Source organism: Apus apus, chromosome 2 (genome assembly GCF_020740795.1).
Source record: "Apus apus isolate bApuApu2 chromosome 2, bApuApu2.pri.cur, whole genome shotgun sequence".
Lineage (NCBI taxonomy): Eukaryota > Metazoa > Chordata > Aves > Apodiformes > Apodidae > Apus > Apus apus.
The window spans coordinates 51473997-51494167 of record NC_067283.1 but is presented as its reverse complement, the minus strand read 5'-3'; the positions used below and the strand labels follow the sequence as shown (position 1 = coordinate 51494167).

Here is a 20171-nt window from a genome sequence, read left to right as displayed (position 1 = left end):
CATCGATGGTTTTGGGTGAAGAAAAGAAAATGTTCTGCACACAAAACAGCACTAACTTTTAAAAGCCCCTTTCTCCCAAAGAGCTGGCAATGAAAAGCACAGCCTTATGTATGGGTCGGTGCTTGAGATCTAACAAAATATGTGCATTTTACAATCTGTTTGACTCTTCTGTCAAAAATTTATAAACGCTTGGCCTCAACATTAGGCTATGTTTGACTAACATTATCCTGAATGTACAAACATAACTGTATTCTATGTAGTTATACCACAAATGAATCTTCAGAATAAACATAAGTCCTTGACGAAGAAATGTAGACAAGAAAACTTTTTCATTATTTCTAGTGAAAGAGGACAGTTTCTAACGAAAGAGGACATTCTATCCAACTGTCCTCATGCCCTCCTCAAGAGGGCCTCTAGAAAAGCTTCAAATATTGACCGTCCCAAGCAATTATCTGAAAACACCCAGCACTCTGCTGAGCTACTGTTACAACACCTATGTACATTTGAAAGAGTCACCCAAACAAGGAGATGCAGCCCAAGGAGAGATGAATTTATCTGTAAGGCTGGGCATGCCCTCTGAAACACCAGAATCTCTTTGGGTCCTTTCAGAAAACCTATTTATTTTGCCTTCAATCATATATTGCTTCTTTAAAAAATTTATTTCTTTTTTAAAGTAGTATTTGGGAAAAGGAAAAATAGACAAAAACAAATGTCTAAGGCTTTGCTGCTGGGTTGCCCTATCTCTGATGAATGCATAGCAGTGGCTGCACAGATCTGTTAGAGTAGGTATCATGTTCTTATACTGTGTAGCAAGGAGAGGGGCTTTCTGTTTCAGGATAGTACCTTGTAAGTTGCTGCAATACCTTGCAAGTTGCTGCAATACCTTGCTCACTGATGCAATTCTAAGGCACTGTTATGAAGAATTAGGCTTTCAGCATTTCATTTGATTTATTTAGACTGAATTGTCACATTCCCACCACTACCTACAGCATAATCCACAATGGGCAATAGTAACAGCTGTAACATTAGGACTACATTTCCTTGATGTCTGACTTACTGTCGTTAACAGGATCATAACAATCCTGTGAGATGTATCATTAGCCACATTTTAAAGAGGAAAGACTGGCACAGAAGGAAAGGCCATGGGGCATGTGGACTAACTGGCATCTTTGAGCAGTAATTATTTCTGAATCTCTTAAATGATTTCCTGAATCACACCAGCTTGAAGTACCACCCATCATGTCCTCCCTTTCCTGTGCCATCCATACTCACAAGACTTTTGCCCCCTCTCATCCCTGTTAATGAAACAAGGGAAAATGTAGTCTTTTTTTTTTTTTTTTCCAGACTCTGAAGTTCCCTGAAGAGAACTGAGTCATATATTGCTTTTTGTTTCTGTTAGCCACATCATCATCTCCAGTGAGATCATTCCAGTACAGCATTTGCTTTAAATTGTTTTTCTGCTTGGTGGAGCTGAATTTCCCTTTCGATACAATATAGCTTCCCTATAACCTGGGATGTGATTCAGCCTCTTTCTCATTTCAGCACAATAGATCCAGTGCAAATATTAGTATGTATCAGCAAAGATAATTGACAGAGGAAAAAGAACGACTATGCAGTGCTTGGTACACAGGAAGACTTTAAATAGTTCATTTGGCATATAATGAATTTCATTATCTGAAATAGTCGCATTTGAACACAGATCTCAGTCCTTCAGTGTCACTGCTGAGTTTATATTGTTTGTCAAGGCTGAGCAGTGACCCTCCCCTTGATCACTAATGCAAATACCACACCTACAGCTATTCATGTGATACCAGCACCCACTGTGAGGTTATTAAGTCCATTTTTGCTATCAGCTTGTAGTTTATACATTTTTAACTTGTGCTCGCTGGTCTATGAATGTATACATTTAATATGTTACTGTACAGTCTGACATCCTGAAGGGAAAGTACTCTGTAGTTCATCTTTTCCTTCACACAGAATCACTCAGCATACAACTGTATCCACACAGCAAGTTAGCTGGCTGTCAGTTTTGCACAATCGGTGATCAATCTCACACATTTGCCTCTCCTTTTGTGATTAAACAAATGCTTGGGAGTACAAAGCCTTACAGGAACTACCTCTTTTAACAGGTGGCATTTATTATGCCTGTCTAATGCAAACTTTCACAATCTGCTACCCAGTTGGAGAACAGGAACAGAGCCCCAGAGGCATTTAGACTGAACTGAGAGTTTAGACTGACTCAAAACCTACACCTGTTCCGTAATGACTCACACTCCTCACCAAGCATAAATGACAGGCGTGATGCCGGTTGTACCAGCTGGAAATGGAGAGCTGACCTCTCCCAGACTGCTTCTCTGCTGCTCCAGCCAAACGCCTGTCCCTTCCTTCCATCCCTTCCTCTCCACAGAAAGCACGGCTCTGCCCGGAGACGGCTCAAGACCTTCAGGGCTGCCAGGACAAGACCGAGCCCTATGTTTTTAAAATTTCATTTAAAAGAAAACTCTACTGTTTTCTCTCCTAAGAAATATATGCTGAATGCAGACTGCAGACTGCAGGACAGGGATGTGGCATGCCAATTTTGAGGGCAGGGGCTTTTTCACAAACTACTTAGCTTGCTTGGCAGTCCCAGGTGATGAAAGTGTGAGGTTATTGCACGGTCCTTTTTTCCACTGCTCCAATATGTGTTCCTTCAGCATTGTAACCGTACTTAATTATGAAGGAAGCACAAGATGACACCAGAGTTATCCAGGATTATACACTTGGATTTTCTTTCTGAGCAGACTGTTGTCACCTCTGAAAATGTAGTGCTTAGTATGAACAAATCTCATCTTCTTAGCATGCTGCATGAGCACTTTGATGGGGATGAAGGAACACCACCACACAGCCAAATAACATTGTCCTTGAGGTACTATTACCCTAAGAGAGTTTTTGAGTTAGAATTTTAATACACAGAAAAAGTAGAGGAGAGCCTCACTTAAACATATGAATTCAGTGCTTTACTGAGCTCCCCATGGCGATGTCTTTTCATGCTTTTATGATGTAAAATCACAAAGATATCAACAAAAAAAATTATCAGCATACAATTACATTAAAATCAAAATTTTGAGGGTTTGTATTTTGTAAGTTTATTCTTAAAAATTTAGGGGAAAAATTTTAATTCTATGGGTTTTCTAATTTATTCTAAAATCAGATTCTCTTGTTGCATCCCAATAACCATGTGTATAACAGTCTGTTAGTGTGGTGTAGTAGCATAAGCTGAAGATATCAAAAGGGTTGCACTTGAAAGAAAGCTGAACGCATATAGTCTATACATGCTAGGACTCTTTAGTCTGAAAAGGGAGAATTGCAAGGAGAACCTAATAAAAGATAAATGAAAATTTGAGTGGCACTAAGAATGTAAGTAGGGAACAAGTACTCAGTTTTCCACAGTCCAGGAAGGGGGCTGTCAAATGAAATTATCAAGCAGTAAATTTGAAACCAATAAAAAGATATGATTTTTCATATAATGCCTAAGTAAATTTTGATTTGTGTTGCCTCAGTGCTCAGTACACAAAAAAGTACCTGGGCTCAAAAGACAGACAAAGTAATGGAAGAAAAATCTACCAGTGGCTATTCAAATCAAAGGTGTGACCTCTGCCTTAGCTCTCTGAAGACAGAAAGGTGTAGGGGCGATGCATTGCTCTGGTTTTATTTTTTATTCATTAAGATCTCTGCTATGAAATTTTGTTGAGTAGATGACTGACCTAAACAGAGTTTTGCTCTGACTCGGCGTGGTTGTTCACGTGCTCCTAAAAAAGTTGTCATGGTGTTTGAAAGTAGCCTCTGCCCTCACTTACTAAAAGCCTAGGATTTTGGGGATAAGACTGTTCCAAAACTCTGCTGTCCCTCAGCGTTCTGCTCCACCCAGGCACTGCATGGAATGACAAGAGAAATGACAGATTGCTCTATAGCAATTGATATCAGAAACCAACTACTACTGATGCAGTGCACAATGAGGGGGAATAATAGCCTGAATAAAGGTGTCTCAGATAACCCATCATCCAAAACATAGTTACCCTTTTTACTACAAATGATGGGACTATTCGCAGCTGGTGGGGCAGATTGATACATCTGCCATTTCTAGTTCCTTTTGGGGACTCAGTGTCTTGAAGGAGTGACTTCTTAATTTTGTAAGCTTATTTCCCAAAGCCTGGGTATTTTTTGTCTCCTCTGAGTGCTAAAGTGTGCTCTGTCGTACCCTGTCACCATCTGAAAAGCACTGTTAAAGATACTGCTAGCACTCAGGATAAAATGAAGATGTCAAAAATCCCATTGCTCAGTTCTCAGCACTGGATGATTCTGTCTCCTGCTAAAGTAATTTGGAAAGTGTTTTCAAAGAAAATGAAGATCATGAAGACATAAATTTTGCATATTTATGCTATTCGCTTTCTTCTGTTGCACCAGAGATGAATGAGGCCTAAGAAACAAAGTTCAGGAGATCAGTGAAATAAAGAAGAAATATGCATTATAAGTTAATTCTTCTCCATTTTCTGTATTTTTAATGGATGAGAAATTTTAGAGCAATTGTTTTTTTCCAAAGAAAATAGAATGTTACTGGAAGGTGCCTGCGTCCTGGCTAAAGCTAGGAAAAACAAATGCTGTTGGGAAAAAGTTTTGAATACTTGTTTTGAAACTGAATTTAAATTCCATCATTCTAATTTAGCAGACCACTCAAGTGCTTAGCATTCATTTTTCTAGGAGGAGAGAGGACATGAGCATAGAGGATATTATGATTTTTTAGCTTTGGCACATAGTTATCCCTAAATCATTCATGACGTCAAATAATTTCTAGTCCTGTTCACAGTGATGTTGAGTTTTATACTTGCTTGACAGCTTGTATTACACTTGACCTGAGATCACATCAATGATGGAAGGAAGAGATTAGCTTTGTTTTAATATATGTTGCTTGCTTACCAGCACATTATGGGCATACTTAACAGCAGAGAAAAACATAATTAATACATTGGCAGAAAGTTTGGTTTCACCAAGTAACATCTGAGTTTCCCAAGTACAGCATGTATGAAAGAAATTAGATACTTCGTATGCAAAGCCACCTACATGAATAAGTGTGAAGGCTTGTTCTATATCTGATAATCAAACATAATTAAAATCTCTGAACATGTTTGGGGTAAAAGCTAGATCTTGGTTGTCACAAAGAGCTGTTCTGTTGTGGATGGAAGTGAAGATGCCAGTGCTTTTCAAGGCCCAAAATGGATCAGCTGCCCTGGGCTGAAGGATTATCCAAGCCAGGAAAGTTTCCAGCTAAATATATGAATTAGAATTTTGTAATTAGCACTGAGCAAATAATTGCTTCTTTGATTGACTAAACTGAAAAATTATAATAATGCTTACACCTGGGACAGACACAAGTAATTGCTTTCTTTCTCTCGTGGCAAAAGTTATTGTTGGGGAGTGGGTTTTTTGGTGGAGAGGGTGGAGAGAAAATCAAGCTAAGCTTTTCATCTAACTCCAACAAAACTTTTATTTTTACCATTTATTTAAGCTGGCTAAAAATGTGAAACATCACTTGAAAGTAAAAGTTCTCATTTGGATTTTTTTCAGTGCCTCTTCAGTTTTTGACAATCATTTGTTTTAAATTAGACTTAAATTCCTAAATACTTTAGCCTGATGCAAAATAGCCTTTCTCAATTAATATAACTTGCTGGTTTCTTCTTCTACATGGATTATTGCCTCCAAGTCAAAGCTTTTGACATTAAGAAGAGCAAAGCAGTGGTTTAGAAGCAGATAGAAGTCTGAATTGTCTAGTGATGGACTGATTAATGGTAATAAGTAATAAAGATTACTATTAGGGTATGAATTTCAAAAAACTAACCTGTAAATTTACTCTCTCTTCTTTGTCCAGCGTCTGTGGACTGAATTGTACAGAACTGCAGTTAGCAGCAAAGTGACTGATGTTGCTTTGCCTCTGCATACAGGGACAGATCAGGCAGCAGGCCCAGTACACAAAGCAAGGGGTAGGAATGTACCCCCTAAGAACCCAGTGGGCAATTTGTAGAGTGCAGTCTTTACATTTGGATTCCTAGAAAGTTGACTATTGTATTTCTCTCTCCTTAACTCTTCAATTTAAAATACATTGTCAGAGCCCCTATCAGGTGAGATACCTGTAGCTGGAATGCTCAAATTGGAAGCTAGTTGTTCCATGGGGAAGAGATAAGATGAAAGCTAAAGGTCACTGATGTCTTTTGACTAGCCATATTTTCAGTCATTCATTTTGGACATGATCTTGTTTCTCTTTCAGGGCTAAGTGTTGCATGGTGAAAAGGAGGCCTGATTGTCACTGGACCGAACATAAATTCCTGTAACTGAGGAGCAGGAAGGACTCTCCTCTTGCTGAAGCAGAGATTTTCTATACATGATTGCACAGAAAAATTAACCTAAAAGGGGAAAGAAGGACTGTAACAGAAGCAAGGTCACAGCTCCACTTCCTGACTGGTGCAATAAAATGTCCAATGGTGCAAAATCAAGGAGGAATTTCTGTGATGCACTGAGGAAGTTACAAATCCCTCCATACTTCCAGGACCATGCACCTTACCCCCAAAGAGCAATGCAGTTATATTCTATCTCTGAGCAGAACTATATAAAGGACCAAAGGACACCTGAAAGATTGCTTCCCATAAAGTTAACTACTCAAAAAACCTACTTCAGTATATACAGTGAATTATTTTTTTTTTCACCATGCATCTGGGATGAGCATTCCACATACTCACTTGAATCTGAAATCAAGCCAAATGCTAGTCCCAATTTTCAAATTTTTCATATACATCTGTGACTTCATGTAAAGTCGAAGCAAAAAGCACTCAAGCATCCTAAGGACTTTTGAAGCACCTGGCATGGCCTGAACGATGGAAAGCAGGCTTAAAAAGAGATATATCCGAGTCTCAGAGGGAAACCAGGTGCATTCCTTAAGATTCACATACACACTCTTACCAAACTGACAGGTTGCAAAATCATCAGCATGATTGCACATCAACAAAATTATACAAGGTACCTTTCTACATATTCCTCATATTCTCATGGAACGTGCGTGCCATGGTGATGTAACGTTCTAGAGGTCAGGATGTTAACAATGTATTTAGCTTCAAAAATCAAATCATGCTCGTCTTCTATTTGATATTAAAACTGCATAAAAAATTATTCAGAATACGTGCCCCTATGCAAATGCCAGCTTGCCTCAGATGCCACTTGCAAAACTAGACAGTCATTTTTTTTCCAAACAGCACAAAAAAGATTTTAAAATGCACAGAAGCTCTTCCCCCTCCAGTTATCCTATATTGTGCTACTATGGAGCAATTGTTCAGCAGCAATAAAATATAGTGAAATATGTCTTTTTGGATAGCAAAATGCCTTCCTGCTTTCAGGCAAGCTTTTCCAGAAGGTATCAGTACAAAGCTTTCCAATTTCTTACTTGGGGCAATAACCTCTAATGCAATTCAAATGACAGGCCATAAAAAGAAGAAAAAGAAGGAAATTGTCTTTAGAAGTAGTCTTAAACTATTGTCATTCCAATTTGCCACTGCTGCTGGATTCTGACACTATCAAGCACCAAGGAGGAATCCACTGTGTTTGCCTTACAAACTGAAATGGGCTTCTTGCTTCTGATAATAATGGAGAAACCAGCCAGTCTTTCGGAGTAGAAATAAAAATGGCAGCGTTATTTATATGACCTGAAATTTACCTTTTTATCTCTCTCAAGAAGATATTAGCAAAAGTTATTCATTTATATGCTTGAATAACTTCTTTTAAAACAACATGGCATTATGCAGATTAAAAAAGCAGGCTTTTGTCAGAAGTCTACTTAGTGTTAATTGGAATGTACTGGTCTTGGCTAGATTGACACACGTGAAAACCGTATCTGCAGAAGGCTGCAAAGACAGACAATTCTTAAATGGTTGAACTGCTTTGAAAAAAAATGTGTTCTCCTTAAATGAGACTGGGAAGAATGTTGTTAATTTGACTCTGTATGGGAGTGGAGCCATCATCATGGTTCCTTGCCCCCATCATGTTCCTACACTAAAGGCATCCTCAGATAACAACATTCTGTGCCAACTACTCTGCCACTTGACCTATAGGAACAAGTGGGACAGAATGAAAGGAAGCCCCTGTACTTTTTAATCAGGGAATTTTCCACTTCCTTATCAAGGAATGATTGTCATGAAAAATTAAGTCCAAAAGGTAGCTTTATGTGTTGGCATAAGCAACATATAGAACATATAAGAAAGGCTTTTTACTACTGTTAAGCAACGGTAAAGCTTAACAAAATCAAAATGAAGAACACTAAAACCTAAATTTCTGGCAAGCCTGTTATGAAATCTTCATAGAGTCTGTATGTTTTAAAAGCTACATATTCTTTTATGTTATGTTATATATCAGTTAACTAAATTTTATTCTATTTCGTTGCACAGTGTATTACTGAAACTATGGCCTGTCAAAACGCTGGGTAGTGATTTCACCACGAGGTGGGAGCATTGCTCATGACACATACCCAGGGAACATGAAGTTTTCTCTGTACTAGTTCAAGATACAAATATCGCGTGTAATTCTGTGCTATGACCTGCAAACTTGCATGTTGCCACCAGAATAATAAGTTCTCAGAACAAATACGCAAAAAAGACCCTTTTAATTGTCTTTATCTGCTGAAAAGGAATATTGGGATGAACTGTGTTTTGGTCCCCAAAACAGAACTGCACTTAAAACTTTACATTAACTTAGTAGAATTTTTTTCCCAGTGGTAAAAAAATGAGGAGGTGGTAGTGATAAACTGTGAAAGTGGGAATCATAGAATAGTTTGGGTTGCTCAGAGTCCTGTCCAACCTGACCTCGAATGTTTCCAAAGATGCAGCATCTACCAACTCCTTGGCAACCTGTTCCAGTGTTTCACCATCCTCATTGTAAAAAATCTCTTCCTTGTATCTAGTCTAAAAGGAGGAAGAATAATATTCTCCTTTGTTGTCTGTTTTGTAAAGCCATAAAGCTTGTGAATGTAAATAAAAATTGTTTCCATGTGACTGCTTACAATTTTCCATTCGAAGTTTTGAAAAAGCAAATATTTCACATGGGAAAATCATGTTTTCCCAAATGGTTTAATGATTTTCTATCCCACAGGAAATGTGATGAACTGCATGTACTGATGACGTCTCTGATAGGGCTGTGTCTTTGTGTGGGAAATGACAATCCCTTATCTCTTTTATTGGAACTGGAAAAGGTGCAGTACTGAGTAACAAACAGCATCTCCCATCGAAAAAAAAAAAACACAAAAAACCACACACAAGAAAACAAACCAAACCAAACAAAAAAACCCAGCACTAACAACCCCCCAAAAAAAAAAACCCAACAACAAACAATATTACAAACATTAGATTAACATGAGAAAGAGACTAGCCTATGTTCAAGAGACTTGCACAGGATTTTGAAGTGGCTAAGACTGAAATCAAAGGCATCACTGCAGCTTACATAGCCATCCTTAAGCTAGTTTTAAAGTAGTTAGCTTAGGTACAGACTTGATTCAGTCACATGAAGCTCTGGCTACACACCTATGTAGCTCCTTGCTGTTTCGGTGAGCCCAGCTCCTCTTTCTGGAGGCATGCCCACTTAACCATTTTTTGATAGCTTGAAGGTAACTCTGACACAGAAGCTACATTTTACACCTGTGAATACAGCATAGATATGTGGCTTCAATGTCTTCATGCCCACAGGGATAGTTATTCTACATGCCCCTGGCCACTTCGTTCCCCATATTGTAGGACAGATGTGTTAGAAACATTTTGGCATGTATGTATTTCCATAACAAGATATTCTAACAACTTTTGGGAAAAAACACTTAGGGGAAGAGCGGCTAGAAAGCTGCCTGGCAGAAAAGCACCTGGGCTACTCATTGACAGTTGGCTGAATATGAGCCCAGCAGTGTGCCCAGGTGGCCAAGGCCAATGGCATCCTGGCTTGTGTCAGAAATAGTGTGGCCAGCAGGGCTTGCGAAGTGATCGTGCCCCTGTACTCAACACTCGTGAGGCCACACCTCAAGTACTGTGTTTAGTGTTGGGACCCTCGGTACAAGAAAGACACTGAGGTGCTGGAGAGTGTCCAAACAAGGGAAACAAAACTGGTGAAGGGTCTGGAGAACATGTTTTATGAAGAGGGAACTGGCATTGTTTAGTCTGGAGAAAAAGAAGCTGCGGGGAGACCTTACCCCTCTCTACAACTACCTGAAAGGAGGCTGCAGTGAGGTGCGGGTTGGTTTGTTGTCCCAAGTAACAAGGAAAAGCAAAACAAGAAGTGGTCTCAGGTTGTGACAGGGAAGGTTTAGATTGGATATCAGGAAAAATTTCTTCACCAAAAGGATTGTCAGGCACTGGAACAGTAAGCCCAGGGAGGCCCCATCCCTGGAGGTATTTAAAAGATATGTAGATTATAGAATCATAGAATGGTTTGGGTTGGAAGGGACCTTAAAGATCATCTATTTCCAACCACCTTGCCACAGGTAGAGAGTTCCAGTAGACCAGCTTGCTCCAAGCCCCATCCAACCTGGCCTTTAACACTTCCAGGGAAGGGGCATCCACAACTTCCCTAGGGAACCTGTTCCAGTGTCTCACCAACCTCACATTAAAGAATTTCTTTCTAAGCCTAACCTAAATCTCCCTTCTTCCAATTTTAATCCATTACTCCTTGTCCTCTCTCTAAATGCCCTTGTGAAAGGTCCCTCCCCTGCTTTCCTGTAGCCCCTTCAGGTACTGGAAGGCTGCTGTAAGGTCTCCCTGGAGCCTTCTCTTCTCCAGGCTGAACAGCCCCAACTCTCTCAGCCTATCTTCATAGGCTCCAGCCCTCTTTTCATGGCCCTCCTCTGGACACATTCCAAGAGCTCCATATCCTCTGTTGCAGACCCCAGGGCTGGACACAGTACTTCAGGTGGAGTGTCACTACAGTGGAGCAGAGATGGAGAATGACCTCCCTTGACCTGCTGGTCAAGGTTCGTTTGATGCAGCCCCGCATACAGGTGGCTTTCTGGGCTGCAAGCACACATTGCTGGTTCATACTGAGCTTCTTATCAACCAGCACTCCCAAATCCTTTTTATCAGGGCTATTCTCAATCCATTGTCTCACCAACCTGTACTTGTGCTTAGGATTTCTTTGATCCACATGCAGAACCTTATATTTGCCCTTACTGAACTTCATTATATGGTGCTTAGGGATATGGTTTAGTGGTGGATTTGGCAGTACTAGGTTAATGGTTGGACTTGATGATCTTAAAGGCCTTTTACAGCCAGAAAGATTCTAACTTCCTTTGTATATGCTCAAAAAGCAATTTGGACACAGTTTCTGCAAAGATTTATGCAACATATACTCTGTAGCTTTTTAATTTGGGAGCAGAATGCCTGAGCAGTAGAACAGGGTAGCAAACTGACCTCAGCTGGGTGCAGGGCTCTAGATGATGCTAATGGGTGGTGGTGACAAGGCTGAAGCTACACAAAAGGACACCACTTACTACAAATATATTCCAGCTACATACTGAACAGAAGCTGTAAAATCCAAGTACCCGTGACACTGCAAAAATTCAGGCTGCATTTCAAGAACCAGCAAACTACATGTGGTGAGTGCATTATGATGGTAACCTCTATCTGTCTAACTCCCTAGTTTAATCCCTTTTTCCAGTATGTGAAAGACCATGTACTGGCACATGAGAAAGCATATGTTTGGGTAAACATTTCAAAAGTCTGCAAACAGCTATACATTATCCATGGATAATGCTCCTTTCTCCACATCCCTCACAGGGCTTGTGAGGAAATTTGCTCTGGAGTGAGTAATGGACAGAGCACATTGCACAGGATTTGTTAAAACAGAAGTGCCACTCTAGCACTTTCTTTTCTAAGGCACATCATTCACAGTTTTTCTCCTGACTTCTATCAAAGAGATCATTGGCTACGATCTGTCTTTACAGTGTCTGAATTAAAAGCATTCAGCCAAAAAACTGTCCTTGCATGGTTACAGTTGCTTATTCACTGTAATCAACTGGTCCCCTGATATTGGTCGTTTCCCTAACGAGACAAACAGAACTTTTTCTTACAGGAGAAAAAACAGACCTTAAATTACTAACACCACACAAAGACTAGCAGCTTGCAAGAAACTGCATTCATATCCTCACCCTTCAAGACAGAATGAAACTATCATTTCTTGCTTCTCCAGCCCAGCTAAACAGATGTTCCTAATATTTCTGAGACCTTAGTAATGCAGGCTTTCAAACATAACCTGGTCCTCAAAGTTAGGGATTCCCAAGTCTACTCCCTTGGCTGAGCTGATGCTCCTAAATGCTCCTAGAGAAGCCCCCATATTTCTGCATCCATCTGGTCCAGCTGCAGCCTTCCAGCCCAGTCACTCCTCATTACCCACCTCAGTGGGGAGAGTAGCCATTCTGCCTATTTATTCTTCTGGGGTCTTGATAGCTACATACAGCACTCAACATACTCATGAACATCTGAAGCATCACATGTTATTTGAGTATTTGTGCTTAGTTTCTGCATGACCGCAGAAAGAGTTGTGAATGGTACTTTTTCAAGACTGTTTTCCTAAGACACTTAACTCAAGTGTGTAAATAATTTTACCTCTTAACAAAATAATTGGATTTTCCTAAAGAACTGTTGCTAAGGGCCCTCTCTCAAAAAATACACATTTAGTTGTCTGAAGATAATACCTGCTTCTAGACAATTTTTTCTACATTTTTAGTTGAGGTATCACATTTTCTTCCTTCTTACTTATCACTTCGCTAGAGCAACAGGAATTTTAAGTAACTTCTTAAAACGAAGCAATAAACAAAAAATGGGTATAATTCTAAACTGGAGTAATTACAATGAGGTTGTCTTTCTTCACCATCAAAACAAAGTACTGTATTGTTTACATTTAGGAATAGCTGTATTTCAGTGGATTTCACTGAGACATACACAAAGGAAATGCTAGCTCTAATATTTGTTTCTGTTTATTTTGCTACCTAATACTTAAGCAATTGCTTTTGGAGCAAAGTGGGTAAAGGTTTTATCTCAGAGCCCCTAGGCACACAGTTGCAAATGTGCCACAGACCTTGGAGCTGTCTTTCCACTTTGTCAAGGCTGCTAAAACATCTATGGAACTTTACACTAGGCTCAGACTCATTTGCAACTATTCCCAGATGCCTGAGAAACTGTTCTATGGCTTGGGATTGCTTCAGCTCAACAATGTTTCAGCAACATCCTTTTTCTATAGCATCCTTAATAGGACCTCTATGCTGATACGCTCACTCCTGTTTGCTTCCCAGACCTGTGGTTTGACAGCACGTGGCAAATTAACCCTCAGCCAATTAAGTCACGAAAGCTTTGTGTTTGTATTTGCATAGTATAACATGCAATTGAAAAACAGAGACACCTTGTGCAGGTTTTTTTCTTAGCTCTGTTGTTTGCATCTCCCATGCAGCTTGTCCTAGCAGAGAGGATTCCAAGGAAAGTCAGGAAGATTCACAAATCTGTATTTCCTATTAAGCAACTCTAATAATCCAGAATTTTTCTTGCAGGCACTGCATGGATATTGGTGGATAAGGCTTACCAATAGAACAACTCAGTGGTGCTGGGCATTATGTGAAATTAATTATTTCCCCCAGAATGCCCCAATGGCTTTTGTCAAATCTAGTGACTGGTTCTTTTAAGTCTTTCTCTGGTTATCACACAATTTTCTGTTTTTAAAATAAACTGAGGATGTTCAGGCAACAATATATTACATATAAATATAGGTGACAAAATGTAATAAAATGTTGTCCTTACCATCTGTTTTCTTTGATTCATCCCCCACACTAGAGTGATCTTTTTTGTCCAATTTATTGTCTTCCTTTAATTCACCTAGAAAGAAGCAATAAGAAACACTGTAAGTATTTCAACGTAGACTGCAGTTTATTAATGCCTGTAACCCAATCAAATCCTCAGGAGAAAAGGTTTGAATTCACAAAGAACTGGATTAACACATTTTTATAGAATAAAGCACCAGAAAAAATTGACCCAACTCCAACAGCGAATCAAGCTTTACAATCTACTATTAAATTTATTCTAATTGTTGACACCTTTTTAAATGCACAGGAAAACTCGTATTCCCTTTGGTTGTATGTAGGCCATTAAAAACCTGAGCACTATCTTCATTTCAAAATCAGGGCTCTGAAAGATTTATGCTTTTAAAGGACTAAGACTCTCCAAGACTTCATCATAAGTTGCTGCATTAAAGAACCACCTTAGACATCACAAACAGTCCTGTATAGTTTTGTCTTATTTCTCTTACCAGTTTCTTGTATCCACAGATTCATGTGTGTTGGTTATTTGCTGACGGTATCAGGGAGCAAACAATCATGTTAGCATTGGTCATTGGCTTGAGAGTCTCTATAGTAAACCAGGAAAGCAAGGCCTTTTGCAGAACAGTGGTTGATGCAGAATGAAAATGGCAACTTGAGCTGGGGTGTATTTTATGAAGCCAGGAATGTTAACCAGAGTAATTCTCATTTTCTGTCCTCTATACAGCAAAGCACATCAGACCTTCCCAGACCATCCTGTCCTTGAATCAGAGTGCCAAACGGAAGAGCAAATGAAAAGTAACTTATAGGGAGATCTCTATTAGAACAGGGCTTTTTCAGCTACAGTGTCCAAACAGCAGCAAAGAAGGTGTCCTTCCTTCAGACATCTGGAGACGCAACAACGGCCTGCCCAGAGGGCAGCAGGAAGCTTGTCCTTCCCCTCCAGAGGAGTAGCAATGAATTTGTGACCCACAGTGCAACACAAAAAGATGTACATTCTCATTTCAGAATTTTGTAAATATGTGGTGTGTCACAGGGATGAAATAAAGCAGTGCTATTCCATTTGTATTAATATTTTTGTTACTATAACGATTTCACAGCCTCTAGATCAAAATTATAGGTACTATGTATTAAAGAGGATCTGACTTCAAATAGTCATGACCAGTGGATACTTATTTTCAAAACGGCTCAAATAAGAGACATTATATAGAAGCAAGGTCTCCCTCTTCCACCTCGTGTCCTAACAACTAGAATATTTGTTATTCTTGGATGAGAGAGGATTGATCTCTCTCTCCAATTGAGTTTCATCATAGTATAAAAGAAGAATGGTTTTCAAATCTTAAAATATTCAACAGGATGGAAAACAAACATGTCCTGTCACTTCTTATTCAGAGTCAAAACTTTCATGTTTTCCTTCCTATTTCCTACCCATTGTGTGGGTAGGAAAAAAAATGAGAGCAAGATGACACAGGACATGCAGCTACCTCCTCAGCTGACCACACTGCTACTGACTTGAGTTCCTTGAACAGAAAGTTATGAGCAGCTCCAAGCAAGGTTGAGGTATCAGCTTGACAGGTGGCCTCTAAAAGAAGGACACTGTCTTCAGAAAATGAAATGAAAATGTATCTAACAAGTGCAAAAGTCTCACATTTCCTTAACCATCTTAAGTCTGATAGTAGCGATGAGCTAATAATGCTTTATTTGACCATTGCATAAATTATTTGCTTGACCCTGCATGCAGGAAAAGATGACGAACACCCACACATACACTGTTTCACAGTTTGATCTCTCTGATAAAGCACAAAGGCAGTGAGTGAGTGAGAGAGATTTCAGGCTCATCTGACAACACATTTTCTGACCTTTCATTGAACGTAACTTATTATGAATAAGGGACTTTTGAGTATCACAATATCTTCTCTGCCATACTGCCAGCAGCAGAGCAGAACAACGACCATAATGATCTTTCTGAAAGGGATTACAAAGGCATAGAAATAATAAGGCAAATACTTTACAATGAGATATTAACTTATATGTGCATAGGAATCTGTGTTTAACCCAGAGATATGAATGTTAAGATTTCGTCAGTGTCCAAAGACTCTGCAATGATTGTACCTCATAAAAGCCTTTTCCCATAAATTAAGGAGCAGAATTTCCTGTCCTGAGGAAGACAATAATTTTCAGAAATCATTAAAATTCCTTTCAAAGCATTTTTGACACCTGCAGCAGAGAGACAGTGCAGAAAAAGGTACTATCAAAATCACTAGAGCACACTTAAGCCTCATATTGTTAGAAGCATGTAAAACAAAGGATTTCAGAGGAGTCTTATGCAGTCTAACTGGGTTTTCTTATGTTCTTAACCTTTTTGTCTCCTCGGGGGCCCGCTCCTCTTCACCCACGTAACAGTGAAGACAACTCCCACATGTAACAAAGCTTGGCAGTTTGTATCCCCATAGTCCTTCTCGTCTAAAAAAGCCCTCATGATTAAGAGATCACTGGGGAAGACCAGCAGCCAAGTGAAACACATAAGTATCATACCAGAAATGCTTTAAACACAATTTCTGCCTCTGCTGCCATTGAAACTCACTGCCTGAGCCTGGGATTTTCAAAGTCTGTAAGCTCACTCAGTCTTTTTCCAAGAGGAACCTTCTGAGTCTGTGTTTTTCACTTGTTTTGGACTCTCTGATACTAAGTAAGTTTGTGACGAGTCATATGTTGCTGTACTGCCATTTGCAGGAGCTGGGCAGGGAAGAACAGTGAAATGGCCAGTGGACGACTGATCTGTTCTCATGGGTCTAATATTTTTTTTAAATGTTTAATGTAACTTTCAAACATCTTTTTCCAGCTTTTTTGGGTGTGAAATGTGATTTTTATTTTAACTTAGTTCTATAGCAAGTTAAAATACTGTAATAAAATTTCTGAAAACAAACAAACAAGCAAACAAACAAAATAAACCCTCATGACTGCCCTAATAAAAAAGCTGAGCAAAGGAAGCATAAATAAAAGAACTTTTAGAAACACAGATTAGGGGAAGTCCTCTGTTCTATACATATATATGTATATATGTATATACATATATACAGACTCAATTCAAAGATATTTTTAATTTGTCTTTAAAAGAGTATTAGGCTTTGACTTCTCCTCTCTCAGTTCCCTAAGCCATTAAGGTCAAACTGAAGAAAGAATATTTGTTTCAGCTTTTCAGTCTGTGTATCAAGTTGCTTCATTTCCATTAGAAAAAACATTTCCTCCCTTCCTCCAGAAGTGCCCCAGCAGTTATGATGTACCTCATCTATTATGGAAGAGCACTAGGATGTTTAGAGTTTCCAATTCTCATATGCCCGTGTCTATGCCAATGTCCAGAAAGAGGCTCTGGGCCCAAAACATCCTTTTTCAGGACATCGGGTTTATCCGTCACTAAGCTGGATTTATGTTTCAGTGGGAGAAGAGAACTCACCATTCTGGACATGCTGTTTTTCTTCTCCTGCTGAGTGATGAGAATCAGTTCCCTTATCTGTCCTAGATGTGTTTTTCCCTTGAGAGGCTTCATGTTTGTTCACCCCAGTTTGCTGAGTCCCATTTACATTACTCTTATTGGAATCTGCACTTCTGTTTTCCCCAGGATTTGTTTCTTTGCTGTTCTCTGTCTTTGCTGCTGTGGCATCTTCAGATGGCTTCTTCTCATCTTTTTCATCGGTTTTCTTTTCATCTGTTCCCTGATGAACATTTTCCTCTGCTTCTTTCTTAGCTTTTTCTTCTGCATCCTCAGCAAAGGGAGAAGCAAAGCGAGGAAAGAAATCATGATTATCAGTCAATTTGACAAGAATGATACAACACACACAACTAAATCTGCTAAATCTGCTTCAGCTTTTTACATGCAAAGAGTTTTTACTTTGATAAATGTAGGAATTGACTTGACAAGGGAAAAAGAGCATGGGAGAACATTTAAGAAACTATTCTGAAAAAAAAAAAAAAAAAAAAAAAAAGTTGGCCTAAATGCATACTATGTTCATGCTCTTTTTTTACCGTATAAAGTTCATCTTTGAAAATGCAGTTCCTCAGAATTCTTAAAAGGCAAATTTAAAAGTGGTATTGAAGCTATTGAAGGCCCTAGGAGTGCCAAGATGAGTTTAATTTTTGACATACAACAATCAGTCAAACAACATTCAGTTTATCTCATACTGTCTTATGAAACTCAAACCACATAAGAAGTCTTGGTTCTTTGTTACCTACTTGTTTTCCCCTCTTGTTTCAGGTTGCTTCCAATGCCAACTTCCTCATCTCTTCCCTTCTACTTACCATTATATTTCTTTATGGCTCTTATCCTTTCTTGGCAGACTAATATATTGCTACTAGTACTTCCCCTTCCATCCCAAAAAGTCTTACAGCCAGTCACAAATATACAAAGGTATAAATTCAAAAGTGAGTGTTGAACAACAGCAGCATCTCAAAATATTGTCATTCAGAAAAAAAAACACAACAATCCACAGAGAAGCTGATCTCCCCTATTCAAGGTATTACTCTTGCTCTTATTCAAACCTTAGGTCCTGATGCAACACTTACGTGTAATATGGGTTGCAAATTATTTTGGCTCCAGATGTTGAGACCACTATATTTCTAGTCCAGTTTGGGTATAGTGCACCCCAACAGACAACTGCCAAGGCTTGTGTGGCTTCCTGCATCACACTGGAAAGCAGGACACGAGCACAGTCCCTCAGTGCAGCCCTTGATCTGGGTGTGCACAAACCCCTTAATTTTCTCCCCCTTTTCCATGATCAATAGACACTTCATCTGCAAAAGCAGCCCAGCACACACTCAATATGGAACCTGTGAGTTTAACCAGCTTTGGAGCATATCTATATAAATACTGAGGCTAAGCATTCAGATATGACTGTCCTGAGCCTGTATTCAAGACTTCTGGGTAGGCAGTATTGTAGCCCAGTAATTACCCCACTGTGAGCAACCAATTGCACTTTAATTGTGATAGGAATCACAGAGGCATCTCCTGTTTTCTGAGAGACTGTGTAAGCTGATGAGCACAGGAGCAGATGCTACAAAACACTAAATAAAGTCTACCTTGGTCCTATGGAAATACTCTTGATATTTATAGGGAAGACGTTTTCTTCCTTACAGGAGCAGGGTTTTGGACAATGAGTAAAAATTACAAAATAATGGCTAAGTGACTTGTCAAATATTTCTTATGAGTGAATCAGAACCATTTTTTGAGAAAACTGTAGCAATGGAATGCAAGAGTGAAACAGGGAGAGCCATCTTTGTAAGAAATGCCAATCTGTATTTCCTTTCCAGCAGCTAACTAAAGAGAAATAATTATTAAGTTAACAAATTATGGCTCACACCAAAATATAATTAAATTATATATGAATCTCCTTCATTTTATTAATAATTCCTGAAATCTATGGTAGCTTCCACACATAGCTCAGCTAGGCATGTTGATATTTTCCCTGGAGTCTCATGATATACAACCCCTCTCATTTGGGGATGTGGAAAAAAAATAAATACAGCATTTTGCACTTAAGCCACAGGAGAGAAATTCATCTCAGGAGACAGGGACTTGCTACAGCACTGTTGGACAAGTGCCTCTTGTCAAAATTAGTGTCAGAAGATACAGTATCTAAAGGTGCTTTGCACATCAGGTTGTTTCTTTATTATTTACTTTTTATTTTCTTTCTTAATTTGTAGCTATTTAGTGATGATTATTTAATCTAAATAAGATCAGTAATAAACACACTTACCTTGCCCACACAGTCAGAGACATATTCTATAAATATCACAGTACGGATAAAAATAGCCCACTGACAATGCCATTACCAAAGGAAATACAATATTCAACAGTCAATTTGACAATAACAATAGTAATAATAATAATAGATTACTATCCTTCCTTTCTGATCCCCAGCTGCTATTTGTTTTCAATCATGAGTTAAACGCTTTATCTGTCTTCTCTTAATAATTCTTATTTTTATTGGCAGAGCATCTTGATGCATTGCAAGACACCAGTTTGATGGGGGGTCAGCAATTTAAACTCCTGCTGTGCAGCAGGCCTTGCTGCATATGGCCAGGACAGGCAAGGCAGATGGAGGGGGGTGCAGAGACTTGCTGCAAGTCAGGAGCAGCTGAACAAAGGTTTTCATGTGAGGGTTTTGCAGACCAAGAACAGTTTCTTAGTCCCCAGCCCCTACAAAGGAATGCCGAGCCATGTGTTTGTATAAATCTTTCAGAAGAGAAAAACATGCCTACTTGTACTGCTAAATGCATCCAGAAACACAGAAATTCTGAATCCTTGACCCATAAACAGGTGCCCTGA

General features: G+C 39.1%; 1 protein-coding gene across 7 annotated transcripts in view; it reads right to left on the bottom strand.

Annotated features, from left to right (window-relative positions):
- The window catches only part of PDE1C (phosphodiesterase 1C), a 303096-nt gene that overhangs the window by 18062 nt on the left and 264863 nt on the right, over positions 1–20171 (bottom strand). For all 7 annotated transcript variants that reach the window (XM_051610091.1, XM_051610093.1, XM_051610096.1 and 4 more), the window contains 2 exons: positions 17304–17603; positions 13836–13910 (listed from right to left, as the gene is read on the bottom strand). In XM_051610091.1, coding sequence (XP_051466051.1) covers positions 13836–13910; positions 17304–17603 — 375 coding nt within the window. The remainder of the gene's footprint in view (positions 1–13835; positions 13911–17303; positions 17604–20171) is intronic.